A 19,312-nucleotide genomic window follows, 5' to 3' on the forward strand; every position below is an offset into this window, starting at 1 on the left:
GGATATAGTGTCTGACCTTGGTCCACAATTCACCTCACAGGTATGGCAGGCCTTTATGGAAAAGATGGGAGTCAGTCAGCCTAACCTTTGGATACCACCAACAGAGTAATGGCCAAATGGAGAATGAATCAGGAACTTGGGGAAATTCCTCAGACTAGTGCAGCGTTCAGCAAAGTGAATGGTCCAGGTACCTGGTATGGGCTGAAATGGCTCAGAATGCTATTGTTCACTTTGCAACTGCACTAACCCCATTTCAGTGTGTCTTAGGATATCGGCCTCCAGAACCCTCTGAGGCACCTGCTTGGATGAGTGGATGGAGAATTGAGCATATCTGTGAAAACGCACATCAACAGATCAGAAAAGCCCTTAGATGTTTTCAACATCATAAGGATTGCAGCAGATTGCCAGCACAAAAATTCCAGCCAGGGGACAGGGTGTGGTTATCCACCAGAGACCGAAGACTAACCTAACGGGGAGCATTAAATTAAAATCATGCTATCTTGGACTCTTTCTAATCCAAAAGAAGATTAACGAGGTAAAGTACAGACTGAAGTTACCACACACCTATCGCATATCTCCCTCATTTCATGTATCCCTCCATAAGTCCCATGTTCCAGGACCATTATCAATTAATGTAGGAGAAGACTCTGCTTTGCCACTGGACGTTGAGGGCTCGTCAACCTATACAGTTCATGATATCCTATCAGTTGTATATTGGATATTTGACTGTTCCTTGACTACACCTTTGGATACCCCTGTATCTCATTAAACTGTCATACTACATACAAATCCCTGTCTCTGCTCATCAAGTCTGACATCATTCCATTCTGACTGATTTGAGTTTCCAAGAGGGGCTCGTCATTCATTTTTCTAAAAACAGATCAAATATTGTAGACTATCAAACAAAATTAGCTTCTCACTATCTGGAGGTAGCAAAGACTTAACTTCATGTCAATGCGATGACCTTATGCCTCGGGTTGTCCGTCAAGCTAATTTGCGATCTGCTTAGACGTCATTACTTTCAACTTCTAAATGACTTTTAACTTGTTAGTAAGTCAGTCATTTCCCCCGCAAGCCATCCTACCGGAAATCGGAATCGTGGGGCGCCCCCTCGGTGTGTCGCAGTCGTTTACCTCGATTCACTCACACGGCCATCTTCTCTAAAGAACGAGGAGACGGTTGTACTAGACATGGCTGACTACACGAGCGTGGCACCGCCGTCCTCGAATTCCGGTGGAGGGATGAACGACGCTTTTAAAGATGCACTTCAACGAGCAAGACAAGTGAGTGGTTTCTTTCTTTCTTTTTTTACCTTTTCAAGTTTTCACATTTACAAAGCAGCGCCTTAGCATGGCCATCTTGCTAACTCAATAGTCATCTTGATAGTTTGGGGCCTGCTCAGCTAGCTCGCGTTAGCTAGTTCGCTGTCGGTTAGCGGGTTTCAACAAAGGGGCAACGCCGTGTTCGGTTTTACAGCTTGGCCGGTAGCTTTTCGATTTCTATCTCTTGGATAATAGTTGCCAATTACTACAATTATAATAATCCTATACATGTGCTGTTTTGTTATTTTTGATAACGATAAGGACGTTTGGACTAGCTATGCGAGCGACCTTGCTACTTAACGCTGCTAGTTAACTAGCTAGTTAGCTTATATAGCTAGCCAGCTACTTGGCTGGCTAACAAGTTCTTGAGATTAATTAGGTTACGCTAGCTGACTGTGCTTCTGACGAATCGCCGCGATTGTGATCTTTCATGCTAGCCATTATAGCTATCTAACCTAACAAGTAGGGTTTAATAAAAATATTCTAAAACGTTTACCACGTTTCAGCCAAAAGCTCGCAAGTCGCATATGTATAGCTAGCTACATAGTAGCGTTGTCTATCTAATGACACTAACGCAATATCGTCTTTCTGCTACCTGACTTGTTAGCAGTTTAACGACCTATTAACCTTACGTTTAAGTTAACCTTTGCCACTCATTAGGCATTCCGGTGGTATGTAAAGCGTAATCTGCCCACCATTTCCGCCACAATGAAGATTGTGATGTACGATTGCAATGCCTTTCAGATAGCAGCAAAAATCGGAGGCGATGGTGTTGTCCCCCCTCCTTCCACCAATGAGTTTGGATACGGGGGGCAGAAAAGGCCCCTTGAGGACGCTGGTAAGTAAACGTGGTGGTAAAGAACTGATTTATCATTTTGCACATTGGTAGCTAGCTATGAAAACCAAGTGCATTCCTTTGCAGTGTAAGCTCAGAAACCGGTAAATGTTGGATAGCTGTTGATTAGCTCTGGTGTCAGTAGGAGAAGCGTTTCTGAGTATGATGTCTTTTGTATGTTCAATTCTGCATGCTTCAGATAGATGGGCAGATGTTTTTTGGTCCTTTGGGGAAATGTATATTTCCTGAGCTGTCATTGGTGCTCAGTGTCTGTAAGAGTGATTGATTGTACTGACCCATATTTGTGTCTCAAATGTTGCTTTATCAAAATAACTTTTCATATAGAATAATAGTCTTGTATAGATGTCACGGCATTCCTTAAGTTTGTGTTCATGTATCGTCACTTGTATTCCACAGATCAGCCAGAAACAAAGAAAGTTGCAACGAGTGATCGTAAGCATCCCTGCCATTCTTATTTTTCATCTATCATGTGTGGCATCATAGTCAAAATAACAAGGTTTCAGGCATTGTGAAAGCTTTTGTTTTTCTTGTCTAGCTTTTTCCTCTGGCATGGGAGGCATGGGAGGAATGGGAGGCATGGGAGGAATGGGTGGTCTTCCAAGGTATTCTTCTTATTATTCTGGTAGTTTGCTCATCTTATCACATATTAACAATAATAAAATGTCTCCCACCTTTTGGAAACAAGTCTTAATTTCCTTTTCATTTATTTACTCAGGCCTACATCAGAAGAGTTCAAAGTTCCAGATGGCATGGTTGGCTTTAGTAAGTGCATTCTAAAATAGTTTTGAGATTTACAATATTGTTGTGTAAAGCTTGCCAAAAGGTTAATCTCAACATTTACATGCAGTTATTGGAAGAGGAGGAGAGCAGATATCAAGAATACAACAGGAATCAGGATGCAAGATACAGATTGCTCCAGGTGAGTGACCAGCCCTGGCATTTTAGACCCATTTCAGTGCTTTATGGAAGCCTTTTAGGACATGAAGTAAAATGTTTGCTTCCTCTCACAGACAGCGGTGGTATGCCTGAAAGGTCTGTGACATTAACTGGCTCTCCAGATTCAATCCAGTGAGTGGCTAATGTATATCTTCACATGGGACAGTGAGGTTTGTGCACTCAAGATTTTGTGCTGGCTTTCTAAAGGTAAAGGATAATGTTTGCACTCGACAGGACTGCAAAAAGGTTGTTGTCGGAGATTGTTGAGAAAGGCCGCCCCTCTCCATTTCACCATAGTGATGGGCCCGGGATGTCCGTACAGGAAATAATGGTGCCTGCCTCCAAAGCAGGCCTGGTCATTGGCAAGGGAGGAGAAACCATCAAACAGTTACAGGTGAGACCAAGCACACCCAGTGCACTGTTTCATGTTAAGTTATTTTTTGGTCCTGTGACTTAATTCTCTGCCTTTTAAATGATATAGGAGCGTGCTGGAGTCAAGATGGTCATGATTCAGGATGGACCACAGAACACGGGGGCAGACAAACCCCTCAGGATTTCTGGAGATCCTTTCAAAGTTCAGGTCAGTCCATTGTCTGCAGTTACTGGTCAGATGATATTTGAAACAACGTTCACACATTGATTTCAAATTGGTCGTCTGCTTGCAGCAAGCCAAAGAGATGGTGTTGGATCTGATCAGGGACCAGGGCTTTCGAGAGCAAAGGGGGGAGTATGGCTCTCGGATGGGCGGAGGAGACAGCCTGGATGTGAGTCAGAACCACGTGGCATGAGCCTCCGGTAGTAAGCTGATGGCACGCGGGTGAAGGGCTACTGTTTTAAAATGCTGCTCAACATTTCTCTTGGTGCTTCCTCCTCTCAGGTGCCTGTGCCACGCTTCGCTGTGGGGATTGTGATAGGCAGGAATGGCGAAATGATTAAGAAGATTCAGAATGACACCGGGGTCCGGATCCAGTTCAAACCAGGTGTGTAGCAGTGCCCAAGTTGAGTGACGCTCGTATCATGTTTTAAAAAGGTGCAGAACGAGTCCTGTTTGTGAGGATAGTTAATGGGAGCCAACACTTGTAACCACAGTGACAGTTGGTAAATATCAATGCATGGCAATTTTCTTTAAGAAAGCAGTGTTATTGTTTTGTACAACAACGAAAAGTGAAACTCAGAATTTACAGCTGCATTCATCAGCTCTATTAATGTAGCCACTTGGCCTGAGACCCAGAGCATGGAAGACTGTCATGCTGGCAGGAATTATGTGTGTGTGTTTAAAACACTAAAACTTTATACTCATTTGCTTCATACTCTTCTGCCCTCCAGATGATGGCAGCACGCCAGAGAGGATAGCTCAGATCATGGGCCCCCCTGACCGGGCGCAGCACGCTGCCGAGATAATCTCAGACTTGCTGCGAAGCGTGCAGGCCGGGGGGCCTCCTGGCCATGGTGGCAGGGGCCGTGGCCGTGGCCAGGGCAATTGGAACATGGGCCCCCCTGGAGGCCTGCAGGAGTTCTCTTTCACAGTTCCCACTATGAAGACCGGCCTCATCATTGGGAAAGGTTAGTCCTGCTGTACTGTTCCTGTGATTTACAGGTCTTCAGGAGTTAATTAGAATTGAAAATCATATTGTTACCCCTAGAAACTACTACAGCCAGTGATTTTATTGCAGATTTGCTCTTTTGGTAATAGATGCTGCATGGTGTGACCTTTTTTTTTTTTTAATTTATTTATTTTTTTTTTTTTCATTTAAATAGGGGGTGAGACCATTAAGAGCATAAGCCAGCAGTCTGGAGCCAGGATAGAACTTCAGAGGAACCCTCCCCCTAACGCAGACCCCAGCATAAAGATGTTCACAGTGCGTGGGACCCCACAGCAGATCGACTACGCCAGGCAGCTTGTCGAGGAGAAGATAGGAGTGAGTGGTGATGTAAAATCCCTTAGACTGTTCAATAGGGTGGATTCTAAGACTTGTATGTGATCGAATTAACAGGAATTTCTTCCCACTCAGGGACCAGTAAGTCCCATGGGTGGTCCCCATGGGCCTCCTGGGCCCCATGGAGGCCCTTCGCCACATGGTCCTCCTGGTCCACCTGGTCCCCCTGCCCCTATGGGCCCCTACAATCCCGGACCCTACAACCAGGGACCACCTGGACCACAGTAAGAGCAACATAATTCTCATCTTAATGAACTTGGTGCCCAAGAGTGTACTGGTGTCTTTGTGCTTTTGGGCACATTTGAAACTAACTACTTTTTAAAAAATGTTTTATTTTTTTTAAGAAGTTGCCTTCTCATGTTGTAAATATGGTTGAGTTATGAAAATATATCTTATATCCCTTTGACATTTGCAGTGTACCTCCTGGGCCATACCAGCCTCAGGGCTGGGGCAATGGATATCCTCACTGGCAGCAAGGTCAGCCAGATCCCAGTAAGTGCTTGTTCTGACCGTCTTTTAGTTGCGTTTGAAGGAAAACCATGCTGTTCTCACCAACAATCACTTACTTGGGCCGTTAGTTAGCATTAGTTCACCTTTACACATCGTGGAAGGGAGTGACAGACACTGTGTGCATGTTTTGCATTGTGCAGATAAAGCAGCGGCTGATGCCAACGCCGCTGCATGGGCAGCCTACTACGCCCAGTACCAGCAGCAGCCTCAGGCACCCATGACACCCACCACTGCCGCCCCGGGCACCACACAGACCAATGGACAAGGTAAGCCACGTGCTGGTCTCCTGTCTCCTCTTGCACACATCCCTGCCATCTGTAGTCACACAGAGGCCTTTGGACTTGATCTCTGGCCTACCAAATTACCTCTGCAGTGTAGCAAAGGCTTTTCTTTTTTTTTTTTTTTTTTTTTGGTTTTGTTTTTCTTTTGAATTCAGACAAACTGCTCCTTTTCTTAACCGTATGTGGAAAGGGCAGTGTCTGAGACTAACTGACCCTTTGGGTCAAGTGCAGACTCTCTGCAGAATGCTTCTCAATCATATTGTGCCGTATTTTTAACAGGTGACCCGCAGGCTCCAGGTCAGAGCGCTCAGACAGATTACACCAAGGCCTGGGAGGAATATTACAAGAAATTGGGTATAAATATTTTGCCAAACTTAGCTCCAGATTGTCTCGCTGTAGGGCCCAGCCTAAACAGCAGCACAGACTTGAATGGCCTGCCAGTACCTCCTTCCACGCAGAGCCTCACGCGGCTGGGCTTCATTTCTTTTTGCCACCGTGTGGGTAGTTTTTTGTCAGACCGGTCTGGCTCCCAGGCAGATTCAAGCTCCGCTGTGTAGGCTGTGCAGCTTTCAAGACGGAAAATTAATACACATGTGCCAGGGCTTGAGTTGTAGCAGACTTTTACACATGCGGCTGACTTCTCCATCCACATGCACGTACAGTAGACATTAGTGTAGTAGTGAGATTTGAATAAACTTTTCTTTTCGTGGTCCTCAACTCAGTTGGTTTATGCTGTTTAACTTGTGCTTCTTGAGCTGTGAGGTGCGAGTGACTTAAAAGCTTGTCCGATCTGTGTCTAAGGTCAACAAGGACAGCCGGCGCAGGATTACACAAAGGCCTGGGAGGAGTACTATAAGAAGCAAGGTAAGGCTCGCCCAGCTGTTTTCCCGCTTTCTTTCCCCTGCCCACTGAAGTGCATGTGGGCGACCCCCTTACTATGTTGCGGCTCTCTGCAATAGAGCTGCTGCGAACATGGGTGCCCTAGATCAAAGAAGTGGGTTTCTGTCCCACCACTCGGAGGTAGTGTGGCTGGGGTCGTTCCCCCGCTTACAAATATTGATTCAAACACTGGATTGTCAGCTGACGTTAGTTTGGTGCTGACATTTTTCAATGTTTTGCTAAGGTACAGGACAAACATTAGCCATGTCTTTGTATTCTGGGGCTTAATTTCCCTGCTATACACTGTATGCAAGAGTGGCATACCTATTCTTTTATTTAGTGCTTGTCAAACAAAGCCAACCCACAGGATTCTAGGTTTGACACCATGTTACTGTTCTCACGCTGGAGCTAATTGAAGCTCCGAACTAGTAACAGACGTTTGCTTTGTTCACCCTTAACAAACGGGTTGGCCATTGCAGGTCAAGCCGCCCCCCAGGCTGCTGCCGCTAGTGCCTCCCAGCCAGGAGCCCAGCCAGACTACAGCGCGGCTTGGGCCGAGTACTACCGCCAACAAGCGGCCTACTACGGCCAGGGCGGCTCCCCGAGCATGGGGGCAGCACCTCAGGCCCAGCAGGTATGCTCATACTAAACCAACCCACCCCTTGTATCGTGATGCATGTGTACCCTCCTGAATATAAATGTGGCAGTGGGTGCCCCTACGCCCTTTTTTTTTTTTTTTTTTTTTTTTCTTCTTTTTACATTTTTCTCCACAGCTTCAACAGGTCTCCAGACGTGGCAGGAAACCAAGACTTAAACAAACTCTTCTCTCCCTATACAGGGCTCTTTATCTCTTTATTTGGGCATGGGTGTGGGGTGGGAGAGGGGGCTGGAGCTCAGTGTTTCTGCTCTTAACATGTTGTGTATTTCTTATGTATTTCTTCTGCACAGGGCCAGTAATGCGAAGTGGACATAAAGTAAATGCTACATTGTCGAAAAAATCCTTTGTTAAATGTTTGGATGCAGACGCCTTGATGAAGATCTTAATTTTCTTGGTTTGTGTTTAAATTAGATTGCAAAATGGCTCCGGATTCCAAGTTTTCCTATTTGTTTTTCCTCTCTTGTATAAATGAACGGTTTGTTTTTAGTGGGGTAATATTGGTCATTCCAGCTCCTGTATTTCATTATGTAGTTAGAGCTCATGTCTATGAACTATAGTCTTTTTCCATGTAAATCATCTCAGTTTTAAAATGATATGCCTGTTGTGTTTTGCAATAAAACAAAATGAAACCTCCTGTGTTGGTAAGTGGGACAGCAAATATGGGGAATTGTGGGGGGGTTTTTTGGTTTTTTTTTGGTTTTGTTTCCCCCCTCCCCCCTTTTTAATTTTATTTTTTGGTAGGGGTGTTGGTTGTGTGTTTATACGGGAGGTGGAGGGGGTCGTAGTAAATACTTGCCGTGAACTTCAGACATTTTTCTCTCTCTCTCTCTCTCTCTCTCTCTCTCTCTCTCTCTCTCTCTCTCTCTCTCTCTCTCTGTCCAAATTTACTGCCTGAAAAATGACACTCCTGTCTGTTTCTCTCCAACTGTCTATACAGCTCCTGGTTCTTAATTTGATTCCTGGTCTTGTCTTAGATTTGACTGAAGTGATCAATGACGTTTGATTGCTTGATGAATGGCTCTAGTCCTGTTTTTATACTGCCTTTTTCCCTTGGCAATTGCTATGGTTGTAGGTGTAGTCAGGTGTATCTAAGAGAGGGAGTGACTTGCTGTTGGCAAGGTATGTTACCCATGCAATGACTGCTAAGCACTGAGGTGATGTTCTGTGTTGCAATGTTACCAAGTGTGCTGACTTAAGGTAGCGTGCACTGTTCATAATGTAAGAAACTTTCCCCCTCACAGGCAAGATTAGGACAGCGGTAAGCAAGTATGGCTTTTTACAGAAAGCAACAAAAACCTGTTCCTTTATAATGTGACTGCGGATGTGTTGCAAGCTTTTTAGTTGCTCTCTCTCAGTATGCTTTTTTTCCCAGGACAGATGTTTTGAAAGTGTTCAAATATTCATGTATTATAAATTGACTTGTCCCCTTTCCCCATTATGTAAATGTCTGAGATACTTCAAATTCTTTTTTTAATGCAAATACATACATACAAATATCTATCTATATAAATATATATACTTGCTGGCATTTCTTAAAATCTTTTGCGAATTTTAAAAAGCTGCAATGCGAAGGTGGCCATGTTTGCTTCGCCCGCTGTTGTGTGGCCATTCCTCCAGTGTAGGCCGTGTAGGTGTGCGTTTCTTTCGGGCTGAGGGGAGGCCACCAGTGAAATGAGCCCTTCACTGTAAGTACAAAAAAACCCAATGGCCCCACTTTCTGCTCTGCTGTCAACGCACTGTCTTTGACGAACCCAAATATAATGTAGTGCATAAGGTTGAAAATGTTTACCCTGAAATCTGCTTTTTTTGTTTTGTTTGTTTTTTGTTCTTGTTTTTGGGTAAGTATGTCTGGGCTGCAGTTTGATTTAACATGCAAAGTGATTGTCTCTTAAGCCTGTGACCTTACCCTTCAATTGGACTGCTACTGTTGCCTGTGATGTTAGATTTGACACCTAGCAACATGTCCACTGTTTTAGTCCCTGTCATGTCAACCAGTCCTTTATACTGAAAACTCTAAACTGAAATTTTCACCATTAAATGTTCAAGCCAGGGCAGCACATGTAGTTTGTCTTGCAGTAGAAGTTCAGAATACATTATTTCAGATATGGTCCTTTTTAAGTGCCATTAGATAAAATATTTGCCAAGTTCTTTTCCATTGCAATGTGTCCAAGGACAAGTCACCAAGCCGCTTAACCTTAGTGCTAGTGTTTAAGCACTTTTTCACCCCACCCCCCCAAAAAAAGCAACAACAAAAGGATTCTGTGGATTTTGGCTGACTTATAGTACAATTTTTAAGGCTCTTAGTTTTGTACCTCCGACTTGGTTGTGCGATTGCCATTGCTTTTTGAATTTTTATTTTTTTTGAAGCCTGTCAAATTGATGCAAATGATTCATTTGACAATGTCGATTGGTCACATGATGAGCAGTGCAACGTCTAATTTTGCAGTGTCATCCCAGACCTTAGGTTCTGCCACAATGACACAGGTAAGCTTAATCTAAGTAATGAAGTCTTTGACCTGTGAATCAGTCATGATGTATTTTACCTGACTCAACTAGACTTGTACTGCATTTTTGTTAAGGATGCAAATGTAGAGAATTTCTAGGTTCCTGTATTAGGAAATGCTCACATCAGTTGAAAGCCATAGGCCTGTAAAAGTAGTAGAATGTTCTGCATTTGAATTAACTGCATGTCAATGACTGGCACGTAGCTCAGTGTGATTTTATTTTTTTCCAATTTTCTCCCACGTGGCATACATATGCAAATTACAAATTAGCAGTTAATATTATTTGATTGAAATGCTGTCTTTATTCATCCAACGTTAATATAACTAATGCATATTCGTCTGTTAGTCACCTTGGTACTTCTGCTTTAGGGCAATGATAATGGGTCAAAATTACTATAGACTGTGTTCCCTGCCTCACCAATGCTGCATGCAGTTGGGATTTAATTTTCTTATTTTTTTAAATACCAGGGATCTGTCTAGTGATTTTCATTGATACTGAAGTGTCCACTGAAGTATATGAATGCTCACATGTGACTGGTTTAAACGCTGTGCTGTTGCCCCACTGTAGTTCTAATACACATTGCTGCCTTCATTCTCACTCACAGTGTTGAAGATTCTGCAGGCATAGTTCGTAGAATCAGGTCCTGAGCTAGGTTTGTCCCTAAGGAGGAGTCCTTTCAGTCTGTCCCTCTGCTGAACATAGACCGTTCGAGGGCTCCATTTATAAGGTAAAGAAAATGTCATGGGGAATCTGTGATTTGCAAAGTGAATGTCATTCGTACAGGGCAATGTTTGTTCATGTTCTGCTAAGATCGCATTTTCTTAAGAACAGTAATGACATGCTTTTTGAATTTGTCGGTTGATGAATGGCTTGTTGAACTCTTCCATGATTTCGTATATGCTTTGCTGTTATGGGTAGGGATTGTAATGTGCATCAATACAAAGATAGTTGGTTCATGACCAGGAACTTTTTTACGTAGTGTCTTTACAGACTGAACGATTTTTGGCAGTTAATAGGAGAGTTTCATTGAATTTGTTGTCCATTGCTGCATATGTTCTGGTATGCATGCAATATGCTCTTTCCTTCTGAGCAAACTGTTCACAACAGAATTCGTGGGGGTGTAGAAAAGAAGACATAATCGGAGGCTAACTGAGAAATTGGGAGCATGCCTTAGAGGTAAACAAATAGTCTTGTGCTGTCAACTCAAATGTGTTTTTTGTTTTGCTGTTTTGTTTTCTGAGAAATGTTGAATTTGACTGAGCATTGTCCATCAATAAAATTGTAATATTTGGAAGTTTGTCATCAAAAATGTTAATGGGCCTCTTGTCTTAACTTTCATTACATTGTCAGATCGGTGGGCAAGGTATATTTATCACGGCAGAGTAAGTCTTTATTCTTCACACATTTCCAGCAGCAAAAGGTCAGGTTGTCTTCAGGATCAATATATTTAAATTATTTTAGCCTATGTTTACTGTTCGTTTTTCTACAAAGTAGTTTAACATGATTAAGGAAACCAATGCAAGTAGTGGGAATGTGGATGACTGCTAGAACTTGTATTTGTTACCCTCTGATAAAGTGGGTAGAAACTAATATCTGCAATCTTGCTTTGTAAAACCCTTGAGGTTTTTTTTTTTTTGTTTGTTTGTTTTTTGTTTGTCAAATACCTCAAGCGACAAATGGAGAAGATTCTCGTGCTCTCTCTCCACAATCACACACATGGCTCAAGTGTTCTTTATGACTTCCTTTTGCCTGTTTATCTTCTCACTGTTAACTGAGTGCAGACCTCCTGTGTAAAATAAACTGAAGTTTGACATGTGGGGTTAAATTCACATTGACCAACAGCCGCTGGGTACCTCAGTTTTGATATTGGTACCATGAATAAAAATCGGCGTACAGAACTAATGAGAGCATCTCTGCATTAAAGCTCAGTTGAGTATGTACATCTTACTCTTACCATTTTACCCCTTGAATACCTGATGACACCTTATCCCTGCTGTTTATTAAGAACACCTGTGTACTTATTTATGTAACTGTCCATTTAGGCAATCACACTTTTGGTGTGACCATTGGGGGAATGGGGATCTAGTGTTATTGTGGTGTTCTTAAGTGTTTAGTAATACCATGGTAACTTGCCATTTAAAACGAGGTAATGGGTTGCTTCATACAGAAGCAGAATGACCAATTCCTTTCTGTGTCAAATATGTGGAAAGCCATAGAGACGTATTTGGTGAGTAACACTGAGAATTTCTAGCACTAATGGAAAAACTCATAAGAAAAACAACTAGGGATTAGAAATGTGGAACTGTATTTGACCACAGGGTGTCAGTAAACTGGTCCTAGTATGAACAAAATCACTAGCAACATCATCTCATTTGATGAATTTTGAACAAATTATATTTGGATCGCTATAATTATTTAGAACACATTTTGAGGATGGTTACAAGCAGTGTGATCTTGGTGTATGAGGGGGCATCTGAGTCTAAGACAAGCCATGGTGTGGGTTGCAGGGTCTGCTGTACAACAGTTCTGAAATCATTTTTGGAAAAAATTCAGAAATGTTATCCAGCAGACCCTGCAAAATTAAATTAAAGTTTGGAAAATAAAGTCTGTTGTAAAGCAGGAGCAAGCAGACGGGACTCTATTCTCTAATCTGAGGATTAGAGTATGCAGGATTTAAGTATGGAAAAAGCATACTCAATTATACCTAGGTCTTTTAACAGGTTCCTTCCAATATTTTAAGTACAGGGAAATGCTTCTAAAATATTTTTTTTTAATAACTATATACTAGAAATTAGATTATTAAATGCTTGACATTCACATAACATAATTATTTCTCCCTTGGTAGCTCTGAATGAATCTTCCAGTAAGTAACTTTATCTGCAATCATTGGTGTGAGGGCCATTTTAGTTACATAACCATTAGACTTAATGAACCACTTACAGAAGCTGCTAGAACAGCCTAAGATATTATCAGTTCAACCATGTTTTGCACATTAAACTGGGTTTATCCTTCCATATCCAAACCTTTCCATTGCCTTGGAAGCCATTTATCTCATCCACCCAGGACACTGTAGACTCACTTCTCAACTTCCGGCCTATTATAAACTCGATTCTCTCATTGTTGATGCTGAGGAGAGGTTTACCCTTTGTACTGTTGCCCTTCAAAAGTATGAGCAATTGAATTCTTCCTGCACCTTGAGTGTTTCCACTACAATATTGGTGGTGATTTCAGATTTTGTTTTCTTCACTGGTCTATGGCCTAATGTATCATATGTATGTTAATGCTGAGTTTTAAAAAAAATAGCTTGTAGTAGAGCACAAATTCACTCATTACACATCTCGTGCCTCAGCATATGCTTACAATGCTTACATTTCTCTCTTCAAACCAATGTTCAGGTGTCATTAAAAATTGAGGGAGCCCATGCTTTCAAGGGGTGTGGATCTTGAATTACCTAGCAACCTTGGTGTTAGGCTATAGGCTTGAAAGGTGTTACCTTATATGGGATAGAAGTTGATCATTTAGACATGCTATACCAAGTCATTGTTGAAGTAATGGACTACATGGACAGCAAGACAATAAATTTCTTTAATTTGTTTTAAAAAAAAAACACGCCTAGCTGTTCATTGGGATTATGTGGACATCAGATCAAGGGGACCTTTAACTCAAGTTTACTGAGATAAACTATTAAATATCTTCAACAAGACTGGCAAAGCTTGTAAGTATTCCAGTAGTGCATGGGTAAAGCATAGGTTACTCAAATTTGGCCAACAAGGGGAAAACGATCTTGAAAAAAATGTAAATATTTGTTTGCCATACAGATGAGCTTGTGTTCATGTAATTTTATGTAATAGAATACCATTCTCTTTCTCTCAACAAGGGAACAAAAAACCCATTTGCGCACTGCATTAATATTTTTTAGCTATAACTAAATGAAGTTGTATGCTTCTATTGACACTGAAGAACACAGGGTGAAAATATAAATAATTCATAGAAAACTATGAGGACAATTGCCCAAGTGTTTCTTATTTTTTCCTATTGTGAGGCATTTACTGCAGAGGTTTCGCATCAGTCCTTAAGGGATTTATGCATAGGACCTCATAGATTTTCTTTATCTTCTTTTTTATAACCCAACTTTGCAGGGGGTAAATGAAATTCTAAATTATAATTCATAATAAGTAGGGTGATAGTTGTATGGAGAATAAACTTGTTTTTGTATTTAATAGGGTTTAATTCATCATTCATCCATAATTGCACAAGGTAAGTGAAGGTATAATATCCAAATATAGTATAACATAAGCTAGTTTTACCTCCTTAAGTATTTTGAAGAAATGAGCGATTTGTATAGTTGCCTGCCATTACTTTCATATTCAGTAGTCATGGAAAAGAGTGGCACTATCCAAACAATTGGCAGCATATCAAAGTGATTTCCCTAGGTATGTGCAGATAGTGGATTGTTCAATAGATAACGATACTCATTATACCTCATATCTTGGAAAGTGGTTCGAAGCTGTTTTAAGTAACATTTGAAATTACTAATCCTTTAGCAATTTAGTATTAAAATACCCACATTGATGTTTCAACATAGACAGGGATCTCTAGTGGACTAAAGCTTCTATAGAAACAAGGATCAGAGAAAGAAGGTCTTTGTCTTGACATGAAATATCAGGATATAATCACTGTCACTGAGGGCATCCAAGGAAGTGGTCATTTGAGGAGACAAATCTCTAACAAACCTCCCACCACTTTGGTGGTAATGCCTGAACACTGCTAAAACTTTCATACACGGCACAAAAACATAATGGCGTGGTCATGCAGCGACGCCCACAATTACAGTTTTCACTACTGCACATTGGCTTCCCATTGGAAGGAAATTACCCAAATTCATACATATTAACCCCACCATCATGGACTGACCGCACTGATCAGACTGTTGTTAGCCACAGTTTTGTGTGGTTCACTGAGCCTCATTGTATGGCTATACAAACAACTTTGTCCTTGATCGTTAAAAGCTGTTTTATAGTTATGACCGCAAATTTCACTTCTGTATATTGCCGAGTTATTTTCTGAAGTACCATATAAAGCAGACCAACCTAACTAATGTTTCAGCCAATGAACACACCCCTGAAAACCTTTGTGTTCTAAGCAGCTAATCATAAAGTAAGCAAATAGCTGTAAAAGCTGGTGTTAACAGTGTCATATTTTAAGTTCATGATATATGAGGTATTGTATGATACTACAGTGAGAAATGGCATCAGAGGCCAGATATGTAGGCTTGCATCATGAAGCACTGAGTATGTAAAGAAATTTTTTTTGTTAATGAAAACATTTCCTTATTATGTATGACAATGCTTATAGCATTGTATATTGTTTACATGTTTTCTGGAAAATTAAGATTAAGTTTAAAATTAAGTTTAAATTCTTTTTTCTATTCATTTAACATAGCTAATATGTATATGTAAGATTGTTTTAATTTGCTAAACTAACATATATATATATATATATATATTACCATGGATGCCACACACAAAACTGAACTGTTTACCCACCATGTCACACCCTTCACATTCTTTTGTGTCTCATTTCTCAACCTTAACACCTACGCCCACAGGACTTGAAAGAAGCATAACAGCCAAAGGCTGGTAGTAGCCATTATTATACTCAGTCCTGTCTTACAGTTATCCACATGCCCCCTTCTTCTGTCACTTCTTTCATTTCAGAGTTGAAGGTGGAGGTTTACAAGTGGTGAGCATTCTTGGAGTGAGTCAGCCTCTTGCATGTGGGACTCAACAGAAAAGTGCACTTATTTTTAATGTAACATGTACATTGCATAAAGTGTACAGCTGTCATGTTGCTGTAAAGCCAAAAGTGGGCTAGCTGCTACTAGGGAACTGGTGCACACTAATTCAACAACAATAACATTAAGGTAATGAGTGACATATTGGCAGAGCAAGGGTCAAGGATGTCTCGGGATGTCCTTTTTTTCCAAAACAGTATTTACTTTTTTGGGAGGGGCTGTTGGGCGTGTCATTGCACAGAAGGGGTCTTAAACAGGGACCCCTACTATTGTCTATAATGTCAAGCTTTGTCAGCTATTTTAAGATCAGCAAGTTCACGAATCTGTATTTGGAAATGGTATGCAGGCCCCTTTGAGACAGTCTATAAATATCTTCCTGTCAGTGATGCGGAGCAAGAAAAAATGGCATGAAAGCTTGATGTGTATTCTTAAAGTGTCTGAAGTGAGAAATGTTCTTTATCTTAGTTTTTTTTTTTTTTTTAAATTTATTTTTATTTATTTATTTATTTGCATACTAAATATACAAACAGAAGTAAAATTTCTTTTTGGGATTTTACCTGAGCAGAACAGGTCCAGAACAGGAATGAGCAAATAGTGTTCACTTGTGCAATATTTTATAACCTTACTGCTACTTACTTACTTGTGGCGTACCTGACATAGTAATAGGCTATGGTATTACTGTGTTGCTCTGATAGTTTACACCATGGCCCTGCTTCTATGCGTTCTTCAGTAGGAAAAATGTTGGAATGCAATTATTACAAACATGTCTCTATCTCAGGTTTTATGGCCGATCAGGCACCTGCGATTATGTCATACCCACCAGGTACATATTAAGGGCTTAAAAGGAACTGTTTACACTTCATTTTAGCCCACACAGACTATGCATGGTGTTGGTCTGTTTGCCAGGATGCATGCCCCCTCTGGCTCCCATGGTGATGACAACACAACAGACATTACCCAACTGCCCCCCAAGACTGGAATACTTATCCCAGGTGAAGAAGAGTTATGCCCTACAAAAAAATCCTTAGTGTGCACAGTAAAACATTTAACAATATTAATCCTTAAGAAGAATTCATTATGTAGTATTATTGACACTCTAGATGTTCAAGTCCACTATATCTCATATAGATTGACCAGCTCCTTGTTCATCAGAAAGTGGAACTCATGGAAGGTAACCATACCTAAGATGATGACAGGAATGACATTAATTCATAAACACACACACACTCTCACACTCTCTCTCTTTCTCTCCCAGTTCTTCTGGGATGGGAGACTAACAACCAGTATGTAGTTAAAAACAGTTTAGGCCAGCAAGTGTTCCTTGCTGCTGAGGAGAACAACCTTTGGACGAGGCAGCTGTGTGGGCCAATGCGCTCTTTCATCCTGCACATCCAGAACAATGTGGGGCATGAAGTGCTCACTCTCACCCGGCCCTTGAAGTGCAGCAGCTGCTGGTTTCCATGTTGTCTGCAAGAGGTATGAGTCATAACACCTTGCACTTTTTAGCCTCAGTATTTACAACAGAAACTGATAAATTAGTGTTACATCAGCATAAAACATTAACATGCAATAATATTAACATGCAATAATGGTACATATTGGGGCATCTGTGTTAGCATAGTAGTTCATGACTCCTAACTCCAAAAAGCTTGGCATGTTTCGTAAATTTCCAATTGCTGTGAAAAATGAAAAATGAGACTTCTAATGTTCTTGAACATTTTTTAAATTAAGAAATCTATCCACATTACAGATCATATGACTTATACAATAATGTTTTGAATAGTTTGACATTGCTTGTTGCATTTAATGTAATTTGAAAAAATATTTAATAGCAGACTTTTAATGGTGGTTTATAGTGCTTTATAAAAGTTGTTGAGTGGAGAAAACACCTTCTGTATTTTAGCTTGAGGTCCAGGCCCCACTTGGCAACCCCCTTGGTTATGTGATCCAGGAGTGGCACCCTTATCTACCCAAATTTACCATCAAGAACAGCAGAAAAGAGGCAGTTCTGCACATTGTGGGATCTTATTGCCATTGTAACTGCTTTTCTGATGTAATATTCAAGGTACTGTGAGATCATAAAAAGGCGTATGATGCAGAAACTGTACTGTTTTCATTCTGACCTGTAAAGAAGTTTATAACATAGCACTATATTGCTAATGAAGTTTAGCACTATATTGCTAAGGCAGTTTTATAATGCTAGATATAACTAGGTCATTATATTGCTAATATTATTGTTTTGGCATTTACTGACTACCATCTGTGAGGACAGTTTGTTTAAAGACACTCCGGTTGAATGTACTGATGCCACTCCAGTTCTTATTATTATCAACTTGGATCCATGACAAAGTGACATATGGAACTGTTGGCTACTGAGCTAATCATTATGCTCTTTTGGGATGATAGGTGACGTCTCTGGACGGAGCTTCAGTAATTGGCAAGATATGCAAGCAGTGGACAGGCATGGAGGCAGAAATGTTTAGATGCAGACAATTTTGTGGTGCAGTTTCCCATGGATTTGGATGTGAAGATCAAGGCTGTTATATTAGGCGCCTGTTTCCTCATTGTAAGTTAAACTTATTGTGTTATTTTGTGTTACTGTGCATATTAATACACATGCCAACTATTAGAAATTAATACATTCTTTGTCTTTTTCCAGGATTTCATGTACTTTGAGAATTCAACAAAACAAAATTCGCATCATTAATAAACACGCTTCCTGTCACGGAAGGCGCCTTGTCCCACGACTCACGTGGTACGGCCCGCCGTGTGCAGGGGATTCGTGTTTGTAGTGTTTGTAACAACGCCTCCCGGGACTGCAAACACCTGCAATGTCTGTTTGTCTGTCTACTTAAACCCCTGTCAGTGTGCCTGCTCGTTGGTCATTGTCGCTACGTATGTGTTAGTGGCTATCTCTGTAGCCGTAACGTTGGTTTGTGTAGTCACGTGTTTGTGTTCTTCGCCTTATGTGAATTGCATAGTCATGTTCATTGTAGATGTTGTTTGTGAGTGTCACCGTTGTCGTATATGTTTAATGCTAATAAACGTCCTGCCCCGCGCCCTGCGTCACTCGCCAGCAACGTTACAGTTCCATGTCTAAAATGGTATAATCTGTTCTCTAAACTGTTGCACTAGAATTTATGCTGTAAATTTGCTTCTCATGATCTGTTAATATTTATTGATGCTAACAACTTTGCATCTTTTTTTCCTTCAATGTAGAGTGGTTCAATATGTTAGACACTATATTTGATTAATCAGTCTCAGCAAAAATAGTTAGTATTCATATACCTTTTAAATTATATTTTTTGCTATTTCATTATTGACATACAATGTAAAAGGTTAACACTGATGATTTTGTACATTCATTAGCTGTAAAAACACACAGTTCATACAAGCCGATACCCCCGTTTCTTCAATGCAATATCAGATTTTACGTCTGTTTTGCAAACTACTGTGTCCAAGCAGTTAATCTAGAGGTCAGTGTTTGTTCACTGATCTCCAAGGACTTCCCACCAGGGAATTGGTACTGTGGAAGCAGGCTGTTGCTCGAGTTACCTGCATTGTTACTGTTCCAGTTGGTCCAGAGGGTATGACAACCACCTTGTCTTTCACAAAGTAGGAGCACACTAGAATA

The 19,312-nt window shown here is 40.9% G+C and overlaps 1 protein-coding gene and 1 pseudogene across 7 annotated transcripts; both read left to right on the forward strand.

Moving 5' to 3' along the window:
• The first annotated feature begins 1,115 nt into the window (after positions 1 to 1,115).
• fubp1 (far upstream element (FUSE) binding protein 1) lies at positions 1,116 to 8,013 on the forward strand. Of its 6 annotated transcripts, XM_026998293.3 has the most exons (20): positions 1,118 to 1,283; positions 2,067 to 2,160; positions 2,575 to 2,610; positions 2,714 to 2,780; positions 2,894 to 2,940; positions 3,026 to 3,097; positions 3,189 to 3,246; positions 3,349 to 3,508; positions 3,596 to 3,694; positions 3,780 to 3,878; positions 3,992 to 4,094; positions 4,441 to 4,677; positions 4,873 to 5,033; positions 5,109 to 5,275; positions 5,467 to 5,543; positions 5,702 to 5,827; positions 6,122 to 6,196; positions 6,644 to 6,706; positions 7,201 to 7,355; positions 7,670 to 8,013. In XM_026998293.3, the coding sequence occupies exons 1-20, from the start codon at positions 1,191 to 1,193 to the stop codon at positions 7,676 to 7,678; spliced, it is 1,998 nt and encodes a 665-aa protein (XP_026854094.2). In that variant the 5' UTR covers positions 1,118 to 1,190; the 3' UTR covers positions 7,679 to 8,013. The 6 variants fall into 6 exon arrangements, with proteins under 6 accessions (XP_081559884.1, XP_026854094.2, XP_081559883.1 ...); XM_081703758.1 differs by having other exon boundaries at positions 1,116 to 1,283; positions 3,189 to 3,210; positions 7,201 to 8,013; XM_081703757.1 differs by having other exon boundaries at positions 7,201 to 8,013.
• Positions 8,014 to 11,349: 3,336 nt separating this feature from the next.
• On the forward strand, positions 11,350 to 19,176 carry LOC113570130 (phospholipid scramblase 2-like; annotated as a pseudogene). The gene is made up of 9 exons (XR_014118939.1): positions 11,350 to 13,599; positions 14,108 to 14,141; positions 16,457 to 16,501; positions 16,585 to 16,670; positions 16,807 to 16,849; positions 16,934 to 17,154; positions 17,582 to 17,743; positions 18,085 to 18,244; positions 18,338 to 19,176. The product of XR_014118939.1 is annotated as a phospholipid scramblase 2-like (transcript).
• The last annotated feature ends 136 nt before the right edge of the window (positions 19,177 to 19,312 follow it).

This window comes from Electrophorus electricus, chromosome 20 (assembly GCF_041902795.1).
Source record: "Electrophorus electricus isolate QZ-2024a chromosome 20, ASM4190279v1, whole genome shotgun sequence".
Lineage (NCBI taxonomy): Eukaryota > Metazoa > Chordata > Actinopteri > Gymnotiformes > Gymnotidae > Electrophorus > Electrophorus electricus.

What these genes read in the sequence shown, in the direction of transcription:
- fubp1 (XM_081703757.1), top strand. Translation starts at nt 1,191, where the DNA reads ATGGCTGACTACACGAGCGTGGCACCGCCGTCCTCGAATTCCGGTGGA. An exon ending in CACACAGACCAATGGACAAG is followed by an intron (nt 5,828 to 6,121) that starts GTAAGCCACGTG and finishes TATTTTTAACAG; the next exon opens with GTGACCCGCAGGCTCCAGGT. An exon ending in GGAATATTACAAGAAATTGG is followed by an intron (nt 6,197 to 6,643) that starts GTATAAATATTT and finishes TCTGTGTCTAAG; the next exon opens with GTCAACAAGGACAGCCGGCG.